At 44.6% G+C, this 20,015-nt stretch overlaps 1 protein-coding gene across 1 annotated transcript; it reads right to left on the bottom strand.

Annotated features, from left to right (window-relative positions):
- Window positions 1-15,828: 15,828 nt before the first annotated feature.
- CITED2 (Cbp/p300 interacting transactivator with Glu/Asp rich carboxy-terminal domain 2) lies at window positions 15,829-18,990 on the bottom strand. The gene is made up of 2 exons (XM_050972990.1): window positions 18,489-18,990; window positions 15,829-17,852 (listed from the first exon to the last, which is right to left on the bottom strand). The coding sequence occupies exon 2, from the start codon at window positions 17,843-17,845 to the stop codon at window positions 17,123-17,125; it is 723 nt and encodes a 240-aa protein (XP_050828947.1). The 5' UTR covers window positions 17,846-17,852; window positions 18,489-18,990; the 3' UTR covers window positions 15,829-17,122.
- Window positions 18,991-20,015: the final 1,025 nt, after the last annotated feature.

Genomic DNA, 20,015 nt, shown 5'->3' on the forward strand with positions numbered 1-20,015 from the left:
GACTGAGTGAGGTGGGAAGGACAGAGTGACACAGGAGGAGCAAACAGTGCAGGGACTGAGTGTGCAGTGTGCAGGGACCGTCTCTGATAGGCGCAGGGGAAGCTGCCTGCTGCCTGGCAGCATGAGCCAGCTATGTTGGCTATTCCCTGCTCTGACAGAGATAGCACAAGAGATTAGAGACTTGGGCCCTCAGAAAGAGAAAAGAAAGTAAGAAGGAAGGATACTTGCACAGCTGCTACCCTTCAAATTTAAGTCTTAATCCCTCAATGACTTGAGGCGTTGTGCTGTGTGAAATTTGTCTGTATTGACAATGGATTGGTCAAACTTGGTGGAATTTTTCTGTGTCTACAACAAAGACTGGGATGAGTTTCCATAATGTGAACTCCCAGCTGTGACTGCCCTTTGCAGCCTGGGATTTGGGCAGGATTTGTTAAAAACAGACTGATTCTTAATCATAGACTCACTGACTGGAAGAAACCACAGGACGTCTTTAGTTTAAGCTTTTGCTTGAAGGAAGCTCAGCTGTGATCTCAGACTAAGTCTCTCAGGGCTTTAAATTAGTCTTTACAACCTCCATGGATGGAGACTGTATGACCTCCCTGGGAAGCCTGTTATCTAGCTTGACTGTCATGGCACTGAAAAAGTTTCTCTTTCTACCTAGCCTTAACTTCCCTTGTTCCACTTGTGCCTATTACCTCTTGTCTTCCTGCTAGACACTCGTATAAAGACTGTCTCTATCTTCTTGATAATCTCATCCAAAGCTGTCCCTTTTCCAGGCTGAACTCCAATCTCTCCTGACAGGAAAATTGCTCCAGTGACAGCCACCATGGTGCTCCTCTGTTGAATTGATCAACTTTTTCATTAAGGCAGTGATGCTAAAAGAGGTGAGTGGTGTAGTTGCCCCTGATCCCAGCAGCTCCCAAGCAAATATTGCAGCCAAGATAACCTGCCTGACCTACTTTCTGCACGTGACCATGCAGGCTCACCTTGGCCCAAAGTTGTTGATAGAAGGAAGCAGAGAGCTACCCAGGGAGCTCAGCTGCATACGGCTTATGTAGCAACCAGCATTTCCCACTTCTGTGACCCACAAGCCACTCAAGCACCATCTTGAGATGCCATATCACCTAAGCACCATCTGCTGCCCACTGAGATGTAGGTCAGTTTAATGCACAGATATGCAAACAATGGAGGAATGATAGGCTGGTACTGAAGTGGCAGCCGGGGCTATGAGAAGAGAAATGGGACTTGGTCTCCAGTGAAAAACAAAGAGGCTCAGAACAAAAGGTGGCAAAACAAATGTATACTATAATGATTTGGAGTAAGCTTCAGACTGATCCATGGCAACAGAAGAACCAGAAATGCTTTGTGCCTGATTTACAAGGGATGTCAGAGAAAGCAGTACTGGGCAGCTCAGTACCAAGACCTAGCAGCTCCGAAATAGTCTGTATCTCAGACTTTTAGCAGCATCTCAGACTTTTACTGGAGAGGACTAAAGGTCTTGCTTTATTTGTGGAGATGGTGGGGCAAAAATTCACCCTTGAGGTGGTTTCTCATTAGTCTTATTTGTCTACTTTGCTTGGGCAGCTACAATCTGGGGATGCATGGGCATTGTGGCTTTAGGGAAAATCAGTTCTTCCAATTTTCTTCAGACACTGGTGGTGGCTTGGTAGTATTCCTAAGGAAGTCATTGATTTAGGGGTAATGAAAAGGAGTGAGCTTGCAAGGTCAGGGACTTCTGTAGAAAATCTTTTGGAGAGGGATGGAAACTGGCTGGATCTGTTTTGAGAGAAGATAAAACTCTGGGGATGTTTGTGACAGGGCAGTGTGCAAGATCAGAATACCAGTGAAAATAAGTGTTTGTATGGGCTCTTTGTGCTCCTCCTGATTTGACTGAAGAATTTTCCTGTTCCAGTCCCTGTTCATTTTTCTTTTGAAATAAAATCAGCTCTGAGATCAAAATGCACAACTGAGCTACCAAGGAGCTAAGTAACAGCTGAGCTGTAGAAACTCACTCTGGCATGGTCTCACTCCTTGGCAAACAGAAGACAAGACAGGTTCAGCTTTGCTCTCTGTCACTGGGGTTAAAGATATTACATGTCAGCTCGTTTTTGTAACAGCCTCACAGCATGTATGGGAACCCTTATCACAGCTCAAATGAAATTATGGGATTCACTGGGCACTGGGAACTTGGTCATGTCCCTGAGACATCAGAGTGCGCTGATTAGTTGGGGCCATCGTTATCAAAATCAGCTACAAGTAGTACAAAGCCACATATTCTGAGTTGTTCCTAAATATGCAAGTAAATAAAGCAGTCTGTGGTAAGGTCAGAAAATAAAAAAGCACAGATAAAATCAGTATTACTTTTGTGGGGAGTATGTGGGTATATTTTCAGAAGATTAAAGGAATCTGCTGGATTTTGGACTGTGAATTGAAATAATTGTCTTTGAAATGGAAAGGGAAACTCAGACAGAGAAATTTAGAGGAGTGTGTTGAAACTGTCATGCAGGCAATTCATGTGTGAGGACAACCAACCGACTGGCACTTGGACTCTGCATGCTGAGATGGTTACATCTGAGGAGCTCAGGAGAGAGTGGACTGAAAGTGCTTTCTGTAGAGCCTGCACAGTGTCTGAGGTCTCAGTTTTGCAATGTTTTAGGCATTTCATGTCCCTGTTTTGGGGAAGAGAAAGAAATCATTCCCTAATACCCTGCTAGGCAGCAGCAGAAGGAAATTTGGAAACTAGCATTTCCAGTCCTGTCACACGCAGGGATGCAGACATCAGCGGACTGCCATGGTTTGCTACTTCAGTGCCAGTTCTGTATCAGTGAGAGTATAATTTTTTATTATTGTGCAGGAACTTCTCTAAGAAACTGAATGAATTTTTCATGGCTTTCCTTCTGAACAGGTTTTGGTTTATTTTTTGACAGATACAGGTTTTTCAAATTATAGTGCGCAGGGACAGAACCACTTGCTGTAATACCACTATTTCAATTATATTATAAACATCATTAGAAGGCCAAACACATCGTGGACTGCATCAAAAGGAGAATGGCCAGCAGGTCAAGGAAGGTGATTCTCCTCTATTCTGCCCTCGTGAGACCCCACCTGCTCAGCTCAGCACAAAAAAGGTGTGGACCTGTTGGAGCAAGTCCAGAGCAGGGCCACAAAAAAGTGGGAGGACCTCTCCTATGACAAAATATTAAGGGAATTGGGGTTGTTCAGCTTGGAGAAGGGAATATCTGGGGAACCCTTATAGCAACCTTCCAGTACTTAAAGGGAGCTTATAAATGAGAAAGAGTGACTTTTTACATGGACAGATTGTGATATGTCAGGGGGCAATTACTTTGAACTGAGAGATGGTAGATTTAGATAAGATATGAGGAAGAAATTCTTTACTGTGAGGTTGGTGAGGCATTGGAACAGGATGCCTAAAGAAGTTGTAAATGCCCCATTTCTGGAAGTGCTCAAGGCCAGTCAAGGTTCCCCAGCAACCTAGTCTAGGGGAAGGTGTCCCTGCCTGTGCCAGAGAGGTTGGAACTAGATGGTCCTTCTGACCTGAACCATTCTATGATTCTATGATTCTGTGATTCTGTGAAATAACATTGATCTGTTCTGTTTAAATATGACTATAATATGCTTATGTCATAATATAATAATATAATATATTTATAACATGATAATCTACAGTAACAACCAGGTATGTAAAATAAGTAATGAAAGTATAGTGTTGATGAAGAGTTTAGAAATGCCTATAAACATAAAACAGATAATTTGAATTTAGAAAGAGCCCTCATAATGGATCTTGAGACACAGAAGCACGGTGACATGTGAAGAATGGTCTAGAAATCAGAAGGCTGCTCAATCTGGCAGGTTTTTCTGCCATTGGCACCTACAACTAAACCAGTATAGGGAGAGTCCTATGATTTTCCAATGAAAAGCTTTTCAAGACCAATCTCCACTGTGTTTAATTTACTTGGATAGAAACATTGTAAACACCAGGACCAATAGGACATTTTCTATAGTGGTCTCTTGGGAATCATTTCTCTCCTGTTTAGTCCTCTGTTAATGTGAAAAAAAGGAGGAGAGGGGGAATAATATATTTGCATTCCACACTGTATCAATTTTCTACAGATTTCCTAGCTCCACATCAATCTCAAAAAGGTTGGAAGGTTGTGATTTGCCTTCTAATAAGATTTTATGGCCTGAAGAGTTTGTCATATACTTAATGTTTGCCATGCTTTTTTCTTCCAGAGCTCAAAGATCCTGGCTACCAATGGCACTTAACAACGCAGCCAAATTAGCTGACACAGAAAACCCCAACAGGCAACAGACTTAACTATTTTAAGCAAATAATTTAATTCTTAATCTACATCAGTAAGAATATAATTTCTGCAGTGTAGCAAGGAAACCACTCTAAGAATCTGGAGGGAATCCCCATGGTCTGCTACTGAACAGTTTTTGATTTATTCTTGGAAAGATTCAAGTCTTTTGAAACTTTAAGAGCTAGCAAAATCAATTATCAAGGTTTCAGTTTTCTCCGGGCAATTTCCACTGCTTCAGCTTGCCCAAGAGACAGACTCTACATAAATACATTATGCTATGTGCTACTTGGAGAATTTGGCAGAGTCAAGAATAGCTCCACTTGAAAAATCACACAAAAGGTAAAGAAAACCCTCAGGTGAGGCATGCAGTCACACCTGAATGCATATCAGCAGTTTGAAAATAACTTTTCTCCATATATAAAGGTAATTTATTGGGAAGGGAAAGAGCAGTATTAGCTGTTTTTAGTTATTCTGGTACTGCAGTAAAGTTACTGCTGATTTACACCATTATAAGTGAGCACAAATCTGGCATGAAGCTTCAAAAAGGTACTGAATCCTGAAACAATCTATTTTGTCATGTAATTTCATTTTAAAATGATACTCCTCCAGCTCGAAATCATCTCCTACCAACACACGATGGGAACAGAGTTGGGCCAAGTCAACCATCAACCCCAGACATTTTCTGAGCCTGCCAGGGGAAATCTCTGCGCCCAATTCACATGTGATGATGTTGTAAATCACATATCAAATGTATTGGGAAGTCTTTTAAATGCCATTGGTATGTTGGTCAAGGGTGAGTTATAGAGAAGAAATTATCTATTACAGCATGATAATGTAGACAATTATTTTGTAAAAGGCTTGTCTTTTTCTTTTCCTCCCTTTTCTAAATCTTTCCATTTGCTAGTAATGTTCACTTGCATCAGTTCCATTATCAATATGTATCGTTTATTTTAGATTGCTGCTAGAACTGGCTTTTAAAAATTAGAAATGGGAAAGACTCATTAAAGGCTCAGTCAGGCAGCTGCTTCATGTGTGAAGCTGTCATTGATTTCCCAAACAGCACCTGCTTGTGAGCAGCAGAGAGAATAAAGCAAATTAGAAATTGAAGGCTTGAATCTCTCAGCTGTATGAGCTGTATATGGGCAGGAAAGCATCTCATAATTGGAGCCAAGCATCTTTCTCTGGAAAAGTCCAAATTCTGTTGATAATCATAAGGAAACTGAGAGGGGCAGGGGGCTGAACAACACTGAGGTTATGACTAACCTGTCTGAGAATACTGGAGGAAAGATTAGGGCCTGACACAATGAAAATGACACAGATTGAGATAAATGAGGCTTGGAAATCAGGGGAATATTTGTGGTGAAAGATAAAGATCTGTAGAACAAAGCGGGAAAATAAGAGACAGTGATGGTGAAATAAGTCCTCATGAGGATTTTATTTTATAGGATAATGACAGGGTGGACAATGAACTGTTAGTTCAGAAGGAATGATCCTGTGATCAGCAGAACTGGCAGCACTACCCTGTCTAAAACTGCTGCTGATGTAAACACCAATGACCTATTTAAGGCATGCATGGAAAGAGAATCACTGCATGGAGAATGCAAAAGGATGCAAGAGGTATATTGGCACTGGCAGATCAGAACTGTGAAACGGTGTCAACTGGACTTTTTATAAGGGTTTTCTAGCTATGCAGAAGCACCTTATTAAACATGACATTTGTGGGACCAAATTAATAAAGAAGAAAAGAGAACCCAGGAGATGAAAGGATGAATAAAGAAAAGAGCAGGTGAGAGTGAACTTCATATTTTACTAAGCTGAAAGACAGGAGGTAGCACCAATGTCCCCAGCTTGTTAGACTACAGTAAATCTTCATTCTGTGTACATAAAAAGCCTATGCAAGTCATATTTACTGGGAAAGGCAGTTTGGTCTCTAATTCAGATCCTGGACTTGAATAGGAGTATACAAAGAGATACATACATAATATATAGCCTTAGGTATCTTCAGATGTGTCTCCAAAACTCTATTACTATGAATTTAAAGAGTTGTTTTTCCTCTAACAGCTTGCTAAAGGAGAGGATGGGTCAGATCTCAGTGCTTTTCAATAGCCTCAGAGCAGTTATGTAATTTGAGACTCTCAAACTATTTGGAGTACGGGGAATTGCTGAACTAAGGGAAGAAAATTAACTATTTAGCCCCCCACCTGGAATCAGAGAGAACAATTCTAGTTGGCTTGGAAACTCATCATCAGGCAATCTGCAATATTGTCTGTGTTTCCACAGCATTACAAGATATATCACTAATTACTGTTTGCTTCTGTGGCTTCCAGTGTTTTCCAGTTGCGTAGTAGCTTGCATGCAAGATTGTAATATAACCTATTAAGTAACTTCAACATCAAGCAGCAGTGAACTGCAAAAAGCACACTGCACTCATTATTTGAAAGGGTAAACTGACACAAAGCATTACACGTTAATGCCCAATAAATAAGGACTTACCCAAGGTCATGCAGATGGGAACAAGATGTGCTCAGATTCTTTTCTACTTTAATTGCGGCATGCTTGCTTAATACAGGAGGACCAGAGTTGCATACTTAGAGTGAAAGGGATGTCCACTTCACAAAAATGTTGTGTCTTTGTGTGCTTTATGTGCCTTCACTTTCTGCAAAGGGTTTACATAGGTTGAAAAATTCATGTGACCTGTCCAGTCAGTTTGAGCAAAAATGGTCTGAAACCCACATTGCTTTTAACACAGCAGGGCTGTCAGGTAAATATAGGACTGCAGGGCCTAAATGTTAACCAATCAAATCTATCCCTGTACGAAGGAACTGTAGTACACATGACCAGGAAAATGAGTAATTTTGATTTTCATTAAATTAAAAAAAAAAAAATCTGTGCGATCTCAGAGAAATTTCAGAGGCTGTGACTATGACTACCCACACAGGAGAATGCAAATAAAATCACAGGACTGTAATATCATTATTCTAATGACTAATAAATATTACCTTTTTTCAGTTTGTTTTCCTTCCCCCCCATCATTTGATCTTTCTTGTCTTCCCTGACTTGTAAGATAGACGGTGAGTGAATCACCAGAGCCACCATTCTGTTATATGATCGTGCTTTCCTGGTGCAGCAGGCTCCTACTGTCTGGTTGCACCTCCAGGCTTCTCAGTGTTGGCTTCTGTGCCATAATCTTTTCTCTCTAGATCAGCTAGCAGAGCAGGCAAGAATGATAGTCACAATTCATATGACTGTGGACTGTTTTACCAACCACAAAATAGAAAAAAAAAAAACAAAAAAAACAAAACAGTCTTTAGTCCTATCCTTTCTCACTTATTTGCCAGTCACAAAGAGGAAAAGATTTTGGAGGGCACACCGATCAGTAAGGCCCCCAGAAACCTCCTATGTGCCAGCCAACAGCAAGCAAGGAGAAAATACGAGTTCTTTTGAGTCTCGTTTTATCTGTATTCTTTTTCCTTTTATGTCACCAACTAAGGTTTGACTAGCTGGGTCCTTGTGAGGCTCTATCACTAAATCCTGTTCCATGACCCAGTTCATTCATAGACCATCAGGTGTCAAGGATACCCACAGATCATCAATCTTCTACATAACTTTCATCAACAAAGTGGAAGAAGAAAGTCATACAGCATTTCAGCATGATCACCTGCCTCAGGCAACAAACACTGAGGAGTCATGAATCTGGTAACTCTTGGCACAAGCAGGCATAAGCTGGCAACTTGCCTTTCTAAAGGAAAGTACAAAATCTCCCTGATAACAATGGATGCTTTACTGGCAGTGGGAATTGTTTTGGATGTTAAGTTTTATATACAACTATGTCCTAACTTTTTTAGCAGAACAACCAAAAACCCCTGTAGATGTGACATGAAAGTAATTCATGAATGTAGTTAAGCTTCCTTAAAAAGCAACATACAATTTCCTCACAATGAAAGAGGCTGACCAAAGCCACTGACAAGCACTTTGGAGCTGCTCATTTTGGTGAAGGAGGAAAAAAATTACGAAAATATTAGCCAATCACATTTCCATCTACTTTCCTTTCCTTTTCAGTAGTTAAAGACTACCTGCTACCAGGATGATAAAAAACCCTCAAAACTAAGAAAGAAGACATTTTCAAGTTTTTTCACTTTAGGCTGAGGAAAAAGCTATTCATAAGGTCACAGTAGTTCTTCATCAGAATGATTTTAAGAGTAATAAACCCCAGTAAATTAATGTCAGAGCAAAATATGGATCAGAACATTCTCTAATCCATTCTTGACCCAAACAACACTTTAAGGTTATACTCAAATATGTGACACTATATTTGAATTAAGTTAATGAGAATATCAGATAGACTCTCAGTCATCATAGTGATTGTGAATTCTGATGTAATCCAATCTGAAATTACCACTGTTATACGAGGTGTTGGAGTTAGAGAGGATGGTTCATGTCTGCATCTGCAGTGCTGTGCTCAATCCACATTTTAACTTGATCCAGCAGTGTCTCCAGCAACACTACTCCAGACTCTGAAGAAGGACTGAAAAGACCCAAGACTAATTTACACCACTATGGTAGAACCTGACCAAGCAACACATAGTCCTCCTAAAATGAATAATATGTTCTGAGCACTTTAAGGTCCACTGATTCTGGTGGGGTGACTTTGGGGGAGCTGAAGTAACTGCATTAGACTAAGAATACGCTACACAGTTTTGGCATAAAGTACTGCCTGCTCTCCAAAAAGGATCCCAAGGCTATGGCTATACTGGATAAGCCATCAGTCAGGCCTTGATTTTTGGCTTGGACTTCACTGACCAAGCAGTTGCCTAGGTCAGAACTGGACACAAAGATCACTAATCTGTATTTTGGTTATAAAGCATATCTGGAAAAAATCACAGGTGAATAATAAAGTTAAGGCCTGTTAATCTTCACAATTTAACACCACTTTTGAAAGCTAAGCATAAAAACCCAAAACCAAAATCAACTACAAAAAAAAAAAAAACCACACAAAAAACCCCCACAACCAAATTAAAAAAAAAAAAAACAAAACAAACAAAAAAAAAAACAAAAACCCAAAACCCCCCAAACAAAAAAAAGAGAGAGAATAGAATGTAACTCCTGAACTTTGCCTTATCTACAATCACAGTTATGAGAATGCCATTCAGGGCAAAGCTGTTAAGCACAGTAAGAGCTGGAGAGACCTGAAAGAGAGGCAAGGAAGAAAAGTAGTCTCCGTTCCTTCCTCAGGCCAAAATACTGAGAGCTCAGTTTTGGAATTTAGAAGTGCTGTGCTTCACTAATTCCTGTGGAGCCAATCTTGCCCTTTAAACACATACCTTGGTAACAGAGCTTGGGGGAAAACAACACAGTCCTCTAATAAAGGACTTCATTGCTTGCAATATTTACATGTAAAACCATGTCAAAAAGACCCCTGGACTAAGAAGTTTGGGCTAAAGGAATCAGTCTAGTAAAGTCACTGTGTGTATTAATCTAATTTTTGTGAAGGCTTTGTGGGATTGCCAAGAAGCAATTCTTGCACTAGGTAAAGGCTCTGCTCCATAAGCATCCATCACTACTCATTCTGACAATATTCATTCAGTTAAAATATATACGATTAATCAAATTAAAAGACTGCTCTTTTAAATACTTTAATCAATAAGAAAGGCAGGACTTCAGCTACACCTAGCTACAAGCTCCCAGTACTGCAGCCTCTCACCAGCACTGTCACAGCGAGGCTGTATCTGTTGTGGTAAATGACTACTGCTCTGGTTCAGAAACTGTGAATTGAAACTAAACACCTCCAAGTAAGTATCAACAATTTAAACATCTCCATGTAAAAATCTGTCTGATTATCTGTGCATTGGCATCTTTCACATAAAGTGCTTTATTAAAAATGTCAGGCAAGGTCTCAAAAGGCGACAGCTCAGACGGAGACCAAGAAGTGAGGCGATGGGATGGTGGGCTGCTCTGCAGCAGGTCCCTCTCTTCAGAGCCAGGGTTGGGGCAAGATCCCTGTCAGAGGCTGCTCTTTTCCTTATAGGGCAAAGTCACAAGGTGCCTTGTGACAGACCAGTTGTTCCCCCACAACCATCCCAGGGCACTGCTGCAATAATGCACTACACTGGCTGGCCATGCATCCCAAAAGAGACACACTTCTGCCCCAAGTCCTTTCAATGGTTACATTTGCCCTGATTAAACCGGAGTGAGGACATGATCAAGCACAAGACCTGCGGTGCTTCCTGGCCACTGAAAGAGTCCCACCAAACAAAGCTGAGAGAGTGTATTACATGGGATTTAGGAAGAGAGGAGGTCGTTTTTAGAAGCAGCACTGAGCACAGGCTTCAAGCCCATCCTTTGGCTGCAACAGTTTCCATCATGACAACTGATGGGAATGGGAGAACTGATGAGAACAGGGCTACTCCCTATTCACAGTCCAGCAGCCGGGACATGCATCCTGTGTCCACCTTCAAGAGCAGAGAAGCTGGTGCTCAAAACTTCAGGCTTCATTGGCTCCATCCAGCAGCAGCTTTGCTCACTTACATTCACCTAAGAAAATTCAGGTTTTTCATGTAAATAATGGTCTGCAAAGAAGGTTAACATGTCAATACCTCATGTTTTCTCAAATTTTCCACTTTTCTGGCATACAGTGTTATGCCTTTTCAGACATGATGAGCAAAACCAACCTGTCCTGACCACTCCACTGATAGGCACCAGTTCACAGCATGTGGTTAAGGCTTTACTGGTCTTCAGAACTTGTCCCTAAAACTTTCTGTGTGGTGGTCACTAATTTTTTTCTGTCTGCTACTTAGAAAGACTTTGTATTCATTCCCATACCTGTATTTGAACATTGCCCTTCATCTCCTTGTTGGATCACACACTAGCCTTAGTGCAGCCTCCTGATAAGCAACCCAAAATATAACTATATAACCCTTATAATCCTATAAGGAACCTAAAATAGATCTATTTGGTTTCTGTACCAAGCAGATGCGTGCAGAAGCTTGGTGTCTTTTCCCATCATTGGGAAATCCTCAGAATTCATTTCTGTCTTCAAATACATGCTCTACTTCATGTAAAGTTGGTGGAGGGCATATAACTGTATGAGGTTTGTAGACAGAGATAATATCACTTATTAGACCAAATAATGTAACTTGAAGTAAATAGAAAATATTTGAAGTATCAAGCCTTTAAATACTTATCCTGACAGAGAGAGAGAGAGTGGAATCTGAAATACTCTGCATTACTTGTGTTTGAATAGCAGCAGATAAGACATTTTATATACTCTCAGAAATGTCCCCATCTCCTGCACAGTGCACAAGTGCTTGCATAGAAGCCTGCAGCAGAAAACTCACAGGCCAATTCTTAGGAGGCTCTTGGTCAAAACTGCCCTCAGCATCTTATGCTCTTACAACATCTTACAATGAGCATCTGCTCAATAATTAGCTTCTGAGCTTAAGAATGCTGTGTACTGGCACTGATAACTTCAGACACAGTTTTAGGAACTTCACAATTCTGAAAGTTTCTTTTATTTTACTTAACTGCTTATAGGCCATGTGTTGCCAAATGAATGCTCCAATAGAGAGAGATAACAAGATGGTCCAGTGAAAGAAAAAGGTGTGAAAAGTGGTTAGCATTTCACGAAGACTGATAAGGTGGAAAATGTTTTGCTTAGTTTTAATATGGTAAATAAGTCTTTCAAAATCTGTTTCAGGCCTGTGATCAAATTGGCCCTCTGTAATTTTTTAAGAGGGGGAAAGGCACAGCAGATGGAAAGGGACTGAACCAACTCTATTAAAAACCTGGTGTTGCAATTTTTTTCTAAAATGAGGCAAAGAGAGTAACAGAGAACCTACCATAACAGCAGCTCATCTGTTCAGTCACTTGATGTATCTCTTTATTGTTGCAGTTACTGAGACTCAGCTTTATCTTGAGCGTGAGCACAATAGTGACACCATATTGAAATGTGTAAATATATTTTCATAAACTATGTAAAACACCTCCTCTTTACTGACAAAATGATGCACTTAGAATACATGAAATCCTGAGAAAACGCTGCTGCCTTGGGTTCCAAATTCCTCTGATTCCTCATCTGAGTTTTATTGCACGTGCACTGTTATCTGACAAATATATCTGCCAGACTATTTAAAAAATACTTTGTCTTATTTAAACAGCTCCTGTCAATGTTACCTAGTCCTTGTTCACACTGCTATCCCTATGAGTGATGACACAGAAATAGATCTGGCTAAGGTCAGTGTGCATAGCCCAGAACCGTAACATTGGCATTTCTTATTCCAGTCTCCACTAAACCCAAAGTATTTTTGAAGAAATGAAGGTTTCAAAAGGGACAGCTGTAGGGTCAAGGACGAGAACTGCTTTTTTGGACTTCATTTCCCTCCTCTCAGTGCTTGTGACCCACGATTTTGCTGGGGTTTCTGATACAAGGGTGTATTGTCCCCTTGGGTACCAGCTCACACGTTAAGCCCTGGTGTGCCACGCAGTCAGGAGGAAACGGAGGCAGAGGGCAGGAGGAAGAGGACAGGAACAAGGTCAGAATAGGATGACTCCTATGGCCAGATGCTGAAGCAGAAGTCACCTATGAACCTGATGAACTACTTCTGTGGGGCTCCATGGACACAAGCCTTTGGCTGAACACCAGCGATGTACAGGACTTTGTATCCAACTGAGCACGGAAAACATCTCCCTGGGGTAAAAGTTAAAAAAAAAAAAAGAGTGACTAAAAAATGAAACAAATGAAAGGAACTCCACAAATCCAGATGTTGGAATTTTCCAATCCCCCTAGCAAGACAAGATAAGCAGGGGATAATCCTTGTTTATATAACTTTTTTTACTTAAAAAAAAACCAAAAAAACAAAAAAAAAACTGAGACCAACAGGCAGGTTTTCACCAGGCTTGTGTGCTTCTTTTCCAAATCCGCATCGAGAAATTTCGCTGGGCCCGCACCCCCCTCGGGCCGAGTGCTGGGGAGGGTCTCCGTCACCGGCACGGCTCTCCCTCCACGGCTCTCCGGGGGTCCCTGGGGCAGGGCAGTGACGAGCACTCGGCCGGCTGCCCTGGCTGAGAGCCGGGCCCCTCCTGTGTCCCGGCAGGCCTCGTTGCGGGCCCCCGGCCCCGCACAGCCCCCGGCCGAGGCGAGGACGGAAGTTCCCGGCTCGGGGGCGGCTCTCGGCCCCCGCCCTCAGCGGGCGGCGCAGAGCGCTCTGGCGCCGCCGGGGGGCGCGCTGGCGCCGCGGCCGCCCCGCGCAGGTGGCTGAGGGGCCGGGCCGGGCCGGGCCTACCGCGGCGCCCGCGGCGCTCACGGCCCTGGCGGGCAGCGCCCGAGCCCTTCGGTGAGCGGGCAGCTGCACCTCCTGGGGTCTCCAGGCCAGCGCCCACCCGTGAATTCTTGACTCCCGGGGAACAAGGAGGAGGACGGCGTCAATCTGTGCCTAATTTCCCACCGAGCGCGCGCTGAGTGGCGGGCCGGCTTAGGGCTGATCTCCCGTCCAAATAAAGCAGCGCGTCTATTTATGGCCGTGGCTTAAAGAGGAGCAGATCTCATGTACCATGTTGGAAGTTCTTGAAAAACAGCCAACGTACAGAGGTCAAGTTTCCTGTACTGACAGCAACTTAGCGGGATGCGAGACGGCAGTGTCCTTCGTGAGGAGCTGGAGAACTGGGTCACTGTGCGTCCTTCACTAATCGCTGGGTTCCAATTATAAATTACTTTAGTCTATTTGGAAGCAGTGTGGAGGAGAGAGAGAGAATCTACCTGAAAGCCTGTTACTGCCTCAGCCATGGGAGCCAGTGGGAGCATTGCCAAGGGGTTCATGTAGGCAAGATGAGGGTCAGGCCCCCAATATTGCTCAGTAGATGATATAATGAATAAAAAAAAATACACACTTGTGGTATCCACTGGGATCTGACTCTTCATTAAAAATTAAGGGACAAGGCAGACAATATGATTGTTTGGCAAATTTCCCCAGGGTCTACTTTTAAGGAATCATAAAACCCCTTAGCGATGCCTTGCCCAAAGCCAGTGCTTTCCGTAGCTGCTGTTACTCAGGGGCAGCAGCTCTCAGTTTTGCACGGAGTTGTACACAAATAGACTCTACCAGTATGCCCATGGAACTGCCTACTCTTGGAAAAACTTGCATGGAAGGATTTAATGTTGACAGACTTAAGTAGTGATGTCTCAACTGTGAAGAATCTGTTGTTTAACCAACTTTATGAAGCAAAAGTGCCTATCATTAAAGTGAGAGTATTCCCTTTAGTTTTAGAAGATCATTGAAGCTTTAAACATCTATGCAATTTGGTATGCACATAATTTGATAGTCTGTTTTACAAGAAGTTGATTAGAATCAGAAAAATCACCCTCCCTAAATCCCGCAGAAGAAGGCAATGAAATGATGAAATGTGCGCAGATCAAACAGCCTTAAAATGGAAAAAGGATTTATATAGTGGCAAATTGGGCAATGGCTCTTAAAACTACAGCTGTATTCTTCTAAACACTCTTTTACATTATTGGTGAGTTGGTAAGTTATGACTTACTGTCATTTGATGTAAAATTTACTGTCACAAAACATTAGCAATCACTGGCTGAAACCAGAAGGTTGCTTTTTTAAAATTCTTGGTATTGAGTTTTCTAGGAATGGACTGTCACTGCCTGCAGAGTGCGTTTTTGTCATCTCAGTTTTTCCCAGAAGCATACACCTCCTTCTTTTTACCTTTGCTAGTACTTTAATATTTACTTTTTTTTTCATCCATAAATGTGTTAGCTGCTTTGTGTCTGTAAGGCAAAGAAGGACAAGTATCACTTTTCTCACCAGCTGGGGCAATCTTAGAAATAGTAATCACTTTAATTTCCCAGCTTGATTCAAAACACTGCTATTTACACTCCCATTGTGTGGTGATATCCTCCTGTTTACGTGACCAGGTTTAAAATTTAACTACATCCACCATGCTGTTTTTCTTCCTAATTCAGAAGACAAGGATTAAAATGTAAGCAAAAAGAAGGCTCAGTGGTACTGCTCCTCTGTCAAACTTGGGAAGCATGGCTAAACAGGATTACATGTATTATTAAGGTCCTGATCCCACAGCCCTCACCAAACTAATAACTTGTGCAGGAGCTTTGCCAAAGGCCGAGTGAGGGCAGAAGGCAGCAACAGTTGGCACTAAATGTCAGCTGCCTTAAAATAATGGGCATTTTCCTCCAAAATATTTTAAGTAGACCTGTATGGATTTGTGTCAGTGGCTTCAGTTGGCAGCAATTTCTGGGGGAGGGGGGTCAGAGATGTCCCACTGTGGAATACTTCAATACTTCAATATATTCCCCTTCTCCAAAGTCACTGGAAACGAAATGAAACTGGTTCCAGTGTCACGCAGATCTGGACTGAGGCAGCAATATCCTGTGTTACCCTGTAAGAGAAAGGCAGAGGGTGACACCCACCACCCTCCCTTCCCATGTTACCAACACTTTTACGTAGCTCTTCCAGGTGAGATAACGAATATACAAAAGAACAAAGTCTACTGTATAAATGAAAGCAGATTTATAAAATTACAAGTTTAATAGATAAATATAATAAATACTTTATGCATCATAACTCTGGACAACTACATTTAAAGCAAGTATGTTGGCAAGTCACAAAAAAAGTTGCGCCCTCGGCAACTTTATTTTTCAGAAAACCACACTGACAGGCATATTACAATGTAACGCATGAGGCTTTATGCTGTAAGTATGTTCAAATCCCGCTCACCTACCGAGTTCACCATGACATATATATGGGTGTAGTGTACTTTCTATCTTGGAATGTCTTTTTGCACACCAACAAGGTTGTACAGATAGATGTTATGTTCTACTTACCAGGGACAGTGGGGAAGAGTTTTGAAGAAAAATACTGGTAAATGACTTCTAGAAAAACTAAAGCATTTCTTAACTTTTTATTGACATTGGCAAATTAAAATAGAATAAATTAACAATATTTTCTCAAAAAAATGTTTTGTACAAAAATACTGTCAAAATTTCCTGAAAAGCTTTCAACACAGTAGTATCTTTTCATGTACTGAATAAACTATATTAGCACAGTGTCAAAACGCTGAAGACAGAAACAAAATAAAAAAAAAAAAATCTGTGAAATGTTTGCCACTAGTCAACATTCCATCCACACCATATTATTGTCTATACATATGGGGGAGGGGGACTGGGTAGCAGACTTTAAGTAACAGTATTACTTTTCCTGATCTGGAAAGGTTTGGCCCACATCTGTTAAGCTTCCAGTTTAGCATGTTCAGAAAAAAAAAAAAAAAAAAAATTAGTCTGCACTGCAATGCATAGTTAAAAATTAAGCAAGATGGCAGCTTTTGTGCAGTACTATCTGCCCTTCAAAGTTCATGCAACCAACTAATGCAATTTTTTTCCCTGTTCACTCAGAATTTGAATGCAGTTCAAGTCACTGGAAATCATAGTTTACAAAATCCACAAGATTAAGCAATTTGCCAAGATTAATATCTAACAGTCCGGCACTCTGGGAATTCTGGGCATGTTACTGTGAGAAAATTAAGAGTGGGAGGTTGGGAGGGGGGCAACCAACATAAAAAGGCAGAGTTCGCTAGATATTATTACTACAGGAGGGGAGGTGAGTGACAAAGCTACAAAAAGAAAAAAAAAAGTGGCAGCGATTAAAAAAAAAAAAATTATACAAGCGCATAGTTGACTCTGCTTTCCAGATTCTCACCTTTTCAAGCCCTGAAAAGTGAGACACCGTGTCTAGGGGAATGTTTTCATTCGCACCGATAAAAGTCCTTTGTTTGTTTTAAATGAATCAGCAGCTCACCCTGCTGGGCTGCTGTTTGCAAACGAAGTCTGTCATGAAGTCAAACTCGTTCTGTCCCAACCACAGCTCGGGAAGCTCCTTGATGCGATCCAGCCCCATTTCGATGACTAAGGACATGAGGACCTCCTCGTCGATGAAGTCCGTGTCTATGACATTGGGCGGCAGCATTGCCGCGGGGACGTGGGGGACGGCGGGCGGCAAGCCGCTGCCGCCGCCGCCGCCGTGCTTGGGGTTGCAGTCCCTGAAATGCTGCTGGCTGCCACCGTTCAGCTGGTGGCTACCGGGGTGCAAGTCCGGCATGTAGTGGCTGTGGGGGTAGGGGTGGTGGCTGAAGTACTGGTTGTTCAGCTTCTGGAGCTGCATGCTGGCGCTCAGCTGTCCTCCCGGGCTGGCGACGGGGGGGGCCATGAACTGGGAGCCGCTGAAGCGGGCGGGGGGCGGCATGCTGCCGGCCGGGTCCCCTCCGCTCACGCTGCCCGGCCCCATGGCGTGCCTCACCCCGCTGCTCGCGTTCATACTCCCAGCTCCGTAATGTATATGGTCGCCCATCAGGGCGCTGAAGGCGTGCTGCTGCGGCGGCTGCTGCTGCTGGTGGTGGTGATGGGGGGTGGGAAACTGCCCCATGCCCATCCGATGCGCAGGGTGGTGGTGGAGCCCGCCGGATCCGTCGGGGAATCGCCCGTGGTTCATGGCCATCATGTGGTCTGCCATGGCTCACCTGGAAAGTTAGCGTGTGAATATATTAGGAAAATACACCCTCCTCGGACATCCAGCCGCCCTCTCCCGGACCAGCTGCATCTGCTTGGCCCTGGCAGAAATTACTTCGCTGGTCCTGCAGTCCTCTCTCCTTCCCGGTGGAGGGAATAAGAAAAAAAAAAAATCTCCCAAAAATCTACAGTGGCTCCACCATGGAGTACAAAAGGAAAAATAAAAGGAGAGCCCGCGGAACGAAAATCCCGGTCCCCTCCGCTAATCCGGCGGGCAGCACGCATTCCCACTCCAAGTCGCGCATACCTATCGGCGGGGAGCGTCGCATTCGGCCACCGCCGCCGCCTCCCGCACGCTCTGGAGCCGCCCAAGCCCCCCGGCTTCTCCCTCGAAGGCAGCGGATTCCCACGGCACTCTCGCTAACTTGAGCGGAACAAGCAAAGAATTGGCAAGTCCCACCTAGCCGCTGTCAGCAACTTTTGGAATTAAGTCCCAATTATTTTGGTGAAAATACGGTAATGAACTGATAAGGACATGAAGCCAAGCAGCTGAAAAACACCTTTCCTCGCGTGTTTATACAGTCACGTTTTTCCTGTTGCACACAAAAGGGACACCCGGCACCAGCCACGAGAACCGCCGCACTCACCTCCCGGCTTCTTTCTTCCTCTCCTTTAAAGGTGGCGGTGGAATCAGTCAGCGAGAGTCACCCAGCATAGAGAGGGCTTCTCCGGCTCCCTCTCCCCGGCGCTGACGTGACCGGCGCCGCGATCGCTGCCGCAGCCCCGGAGCTGGTTCTCGCCCCTCCGCGAGGCGCATCGGCACTTGCCAACAATGAGCTGTGTTCCTTACACGGCTTTGGCCGCGGCTAATATAGGATTTCAGAAGGGAGGAGCAAAACCCTTACAGGCAACCAGAAGTAAAACCTGGAGCAAGCGGGGCGGGGGGGGGAGGGAAAGGGGGGGAAGAAAAGGGAAAAAAAAAAAAAACCCGAACACCCAACACCCAGCGCGCGGGCGCAGGCAGCGGGGCACACGCGTGTTCGGAGACACGCGGGAAGGGGCCAAGGCGGCTCGGGAAGACACCGTGCACCCCGCGCTCAGCACCTCCCCCGGGAACAAAGCGGGGCTCCGCGGCGGGGCGGCAGGAGCGGCACCCCGCGCACCCCCCGCACCTCGCAGCCGCTCTCCCGCCGCCCACGGCCCCGTCCGGCCCCGCGCCCGGGCATCGCCGCTGCCCCTTGCGCCCCGTCCGGTCGTGTCGCTGCAGCGCGGCGGCCGCCGACACGCGTGGGACTTAGCGCTCCGGTACCGCTGCCCGGGCAGGGAGAGGTCCGTCCCTCCGGCGCCGCCGTGGTGCAGGTGCCCGGATCCGCCGGCGTGAGGCCCCAGAACCCGCGTGGGCGTCCACGGGGCCGGCCCCTCCCCCGGAGCCGAGATCCGAAATCCACCTTTTTCCACAAACACGGGAGCCGTATGCGGGAGGTGTATGCGGGGATATCGGCACGCTCCCCACTTCCCATGTCCCTCCATCTCCTGTTTTTTGCCCGCTGCCCCCCGGGATGTGCAGGGCGAGTGCCCACCCACTCTTGCCCTTGGTCGGTGTTGTGGGGTTTATTACAGTTATTTGCGATTGTTTCCATTGGAATGGCAAAAAACCCCAGACGTGCGGGTTTCGGGTGGGCACACGCTTTGCACGGGCAATCGCCCTGGCTGGGCACGTCCCCTGTCGTTCCCCCTGCCCGGCAGAGCCATGCCTCGCTGCACAGCCCCGGCAAGGACCACGCGTACCCAAGCTGCCCCCCCCACCCCCGAGGCCGTCGCTCCTGCCTTTTGCTCCAGATCCACCAGCTCCCTTCTGAAGGGCAGCCATACTGTCCTTCAAGTAGCAGGGAAGAGCTGAGGGGCTGGGGGAGGTATGCCACAGGGAACTGCTGGATGGTGGCCCACTTTTCCACAGTGCCTTTGCCCGGCTTTCTGCTTCCGTGTTTGTTTTTCTTCTTGGAGCCGTCTACGGACACACAGAGAGGACAGTGATGGGCAGGACACTCCCTCGGCACAAAGAATTGTGACTATGAGGTCAAGACGGCCATCGTGTAGGCTGAGATGGGGTTTCTGCTCCTCCACGTGCTTTGCAAGGATGCAGCACAGTGCAGGAGGGCCTCCCTGGGGAGTCT

The sequence above is a fragment of the Serinus canaria genome, chromosome 3 (genome assembly GCF_022539315.1).
Source record: "Serinus canaria isolate serCan28SL12 chromosome 3, serCan2020, whole genome shotgun sequence".
Classification (NCBI taxonomy): domain Eukaryota; kingdom Metazoa; phylum Chordata; class Aves; order Passeriformes; family Fringillidae; genus Serinus; species Serinus canaria.